At 43.1% G+C, this 4,175-nt stretch overlaps 1 protein-coding gene and 1 pseudogene across 1 annotated transcript; one reads left to right on the forward strand and one right to left on the reverse strand.

Moving 5' to 3' along the window:
• The first annotated feature begins 370 nt into the window (after positions 1 to 370).
• On the forward strand, positions 371 to 1,345 carry LOC116892766 (olfactory receptor 10A3-like). The gene has a single exon (XM_032894645.1). It carries the CDS (start codon positions 377 to 379, stop codon positions 1,343 to 1,345), a length of 969 nt encoding a protein of 322 aa, XP_032750536.1. The 5' UTR covers positions 371 to 376.
• Positions 1,346 to 2,660: 1,315 nt separating this feature from the next.
• On the reverse strand, positions 2,661 to 3,784 carry LOC116893493 (annotated as a pseudogene).
• Positions 3,785 to 4,175: the final 391 nt, after the last annotated feature.

Consider the following 4,175-nt stretch of genomic DNA (forward strand, 5'->3'; position numbering starts at 1 on the left):
TTCTCTACATGTTATCTTCCATGTCTTAAAATTTTATATTTAACACAGTTAAGTAAAAACATATCTCTAACAAAAGTATGGGGGGAGAAATAGAATTATAAATTATTTGTATTTACTTTAAGGCTATGATTTAATTCAAGTATATAGTATTCTATGACATTTTATGCTTTTCACGCTAAATTTCTAAGCCAGAATCATTATTTCCCCTTTTATGTATAAAAGATTCACTAATCCAATTGTTTAGCTATTCTCCAAACTTAAAATAGATAATTTTGTGTGGATGGTCTTCTCTTATAATGCTCTGTCAGAATTCTTCAGGAGAATGGAAGCTGGAGCCAGGACTGTGACTTTGTTCTTCCACACAGTGTTCCTAAGAATGACACAGGGCTCCACTACAGCAATGAAGGGGCAAAATAACAGCTCCGTGGCTGAGTTCGTCCTCTTGGGCTTTTCGAACTATCCTGAACTCCAAAGGCAAATGTTTGGGGCTTTCTTAGCTATTTACCTGGTGACTCTGACAGGAAATGCCCTCATTATGTCTGTTATCCTCTTGGACCGGAGCCTGCACATTCCCATGTACCTGTTCCTGCAGAACTTGTCTGTGGTGGAGACTGGCTTCAGCACAACCGTTATGCCTGAAATGCTGGTGGTCCTGAACACTGAGAAAGCAACCATTTCCTTTGGGGGCTGTTTTGCACAGATGTACTTCATTCTTCTCTTTGGTGGGACTGAGTGTTTTCTCCTGGGGGCAATGGCTTATGATCGATTTGCTGCAATCTGCCATCCTCTATCCTACCCAGTGATTATGAACAAAAGAGTTTTTATGACATTAGTGACATGCTCATGGCTCTCAGGAACCATGATGACTACTCTGCAGACCATATGGGTGTTCAGTTTTCCCTATTGTGGCCCCAATGAAATTAACCACATCTCATGTGAAACTCCAGCAGTACTGGAACTTGCATGTACAGACATTTTTTTCTTTGAGATCTATGCTTTCACAGGCACAGTTCTGATTATTTTGACTCCCTTTGTATTGATTCTTTTGTCTTACATCCGAATTCTCTTCTCCATCCTGAGGATGCCATCCACTACAGGGAGGCAGAAGGCCTTTTCCACATGTGCCTCTCATCTCACCTCTGTCACCCTTTTCTATGGCACGGCTAGTATGACCTATTTGCAGCCTAAATCCAAGTACTCACCAGACACCAAAAAACTGATGTCATTGGCTTACTCTCTGCTCACCCCTCTGCTGAATCCACTCATCTACAGCCTGAGAAACAAGGAGATGAAAAGGGCTGTGGTAAAATTATGGCAAAGAAAAGTGGTTTTACACACAGCCTGACATGTTGAGGAGTCATGTGATATTCAGATAGCTCATTACTGAACTGTGTATGAACTAACAAGATGAAAACACTAAATTTCTTGGTGAGCATGTTTTAATTCATTCTTTCTAAAACAATTATTAATATTGTGGTTGTTGCTGTTGTTGTTATTCGCATCTCCACCACAGTTTCCTTTTCCTCCTCTCTTCCCTCTGCCCCACCCATCCACTTCTTCTCTGCTCTTATTCAGAAAAGGGTAGGCCTCCCATGGATATCAACCAAAGATGGCATATCAAGATTTAGTATGATTAGGTACCTCCCTCATATTAAGGTTGAACAAGGCAACCCAGTAGGAGTAAAGGGTCCCAAAAGCTGGTAAAAGAGTTAGAGAAAGCCCTCACTCCTACTATTAGGGCTCTTACAAGAAGACCAAGCTACACAACTGTTACATAAGTGCAGAGGCCTAAGCCAGTGATATTCAGGCTCCCTGGTTGTCAGTTCTGCCTCTGTGAACCCCTATGAGCCAGGTTATTTGATTCTGTGGATTTTCTTGTGGTGTCTCTGACCCCTCTGGCTCTTACAATACTTCCTCCCCCTCTTCCACAGGATTCCTCGAGTTTTGCCTCGTATTTGCTGTGATTCTCTACATCTGTTTCCGTCAATTGCTGAATGAAGCCTCTCAGATGACAACTGGGCTAGGCACCAGCCTATGAGTTATAGCAGAATATCATTAGGCATCATTTCACTGATTTTCTTTGTCAGATGTGTTTTGTTCTACCCTATGTTTCTGGACTGACCAGCCTCTGTGTCCTGGCTCTCCTGGCAGTGTCAGGGGTGTTCTCCCTCTCATGGCATGCATCTCAGGCACAATTGTTTATTTTTAAAGTTTTAAAATGCCTTTACAAATTTTGCTATTTTTTTTTAACAAGTGCAGACATCTGTTAGTTCGTTTACTTTATGCCAACTGTTTCCAAATGTTGTACCATCCTTTGGACCATAGACTCACAGGCTAAAAACATTCTTGAAGGAGATATTCCTATATAGATATTGGTGCAATGTGTGCTGCACTTCCTCAAGATGACAGAAACCTTTGCAAATAAAATTAAAATTGAATCTGAGTGAGAAATGATCAGACTTCCCACTTAAGCAAAGACTGAGATCAGGCACCAGCCTTTGGTCAGCCATACTGGAGTTGGGTCCTTGAGTAGAAGGGAGGGAGATTCAGTGCAGCTCTTAAGAATACAGCTTAGGGAACAGAGACTTTCTCAAGGCTTTTCCTATGGTTTGAGTAGTCAAAGTCCATCTGGCCATGGAGAGAAAGAGTGGCTGTTAGCCCTAGACCAGGCCCTCCAGTTCAGCCATTGCCTGCTTTAGGCCCTGCATGATAATGTCCACTTCAGCTGTGGTAGTACTTGGGCCACACAGAGCCAGATTGCATTCTGGGTCATGTCCACAGGAATACCATAACCCAGCATGACCAGGGATGGCTGTTCTTTGTGATCTGACTGGCATGAAGCCCCCACATTGGCCAATAGTGTCTGACACTGTGCAAGTAGCATGTACCCTTGAAGCTGGGACACCTGAATGAACAAGTGAAGGTGTTGAAAGCCCTCCATCCCTGGACTCCAGGTGTCGAGATGGATTTCCTTACCAAATTCAGCCTTCTGTCTCTCCTCTAAGTAACCCTGGACATCTCTCACATGGGTCTCTCACAAGGACCTCATAAGCCTGACAGTTTTCACTCATCAGTTCAGCAGCCTTCTGAGGACCATCAAACATGGCTGTGTTCTCAGTCCCTGGCCTGAAATTCTGTTCTTGTTAACCTCCAAGCAGCATGGGATATAGGGGCCTAAATTTATCAATCCCTCTTAAACACAGACCACCATCCTTGAACCATAGAACTTGTGCCCCATGATGGTCAGGAAATCCACACCTAAGTCCTCTATATCCAGTCACCTCTTCCCAGTGACCAAGCAGTATCTGTGTACATGAAGACTTGGGGCAGCCTAGAAGTAGACAGGAGCCGGTCAACCAATACCAGAGACAGGCATAATGATGGTGGTCTTGTTATTGGCCATTATGTTGGTCATGAGGCTTGTGGTAGGGCTGACAGTCACCAGAAGAACCTCAACCTCTGCCTGCCCATTCACCTTTGACACAAAAGTGTTGAAGAAGGACAAAAGTGATCTCTGCCATTTGTCCTTCTATTAGGTGCTCCAGGGGCAGCTGGATGGAGTTATAGTCTACTGTGCAAGTAATAAAATGGAGCCTTCAGGGCTGTGCTGGTCAACCAGGTGCCCCTTCAGGGTCTGCCGTTCATGGAAACATCTCACCCCAGAGTGGATTACTAATTAGACTCAGTGCCCCTGGAAGTAAAGGTGATGCCTGAGGCTTGCTCCTGTCATCTTGGCCAGGCTCACTTGGGCTGTGTTTATAATGTCCTTGGCCTTCCTACCCATCTGGAGGGCTCTCTATATCCCTTCAATGCACACATCTCTCCTGATTGCCCCAATGTTGCTTTTTTTAATATAAAAATTAAACTCTTTATTTCTAAAACAATTCTTTATTTTAAAAAATTTAAAATCCTTTAAATTTAATTTTAAGCTCTTTGTTTTTTTCATCTTTATTAACTTGAGTATTTCTTATTTACATTTCAATTGTTATTCCCCATCCGGGTTTCCAGGTCAACATCCCCCTAACCCCTCCCCCTCTCCTTTTCTATGGGTGTTCCCCTCCCCATCCTCCTCAATAATATAAAATACCTTGGTGTGACTTTAACCAACCAAGAGAAAGATCTGTATGATAAGAACTTCAAGCCTCTGAAGAAAGAAATTGAAGAAGACCTCAGAA

The sequence above is a fragment of the Rattus rattus genome, chromosome 2 (assembly GCF_011064425.1).
Source record: "Rattus rattus isolate New Zealand chromosome 2, Rrattus_CSIRO_v1, whole genome shotgun sequence".
In the NCBI taxonomy this organism is placed as follows: Eukaryota; Metazoa; Chordata; class Mammalia; order Rodentia; family Muridae; genus Rattus; species Rattus rattus.

Excerpts from the sequence above, each read along its gene's own strand:
- LOC116892766 (XM_032894645.1), top strand. The coding sequence starts at position 377 with ATGACACAGGGCTCCACTACAGCAATGAAGGGGCAAAATAACAGCTCC.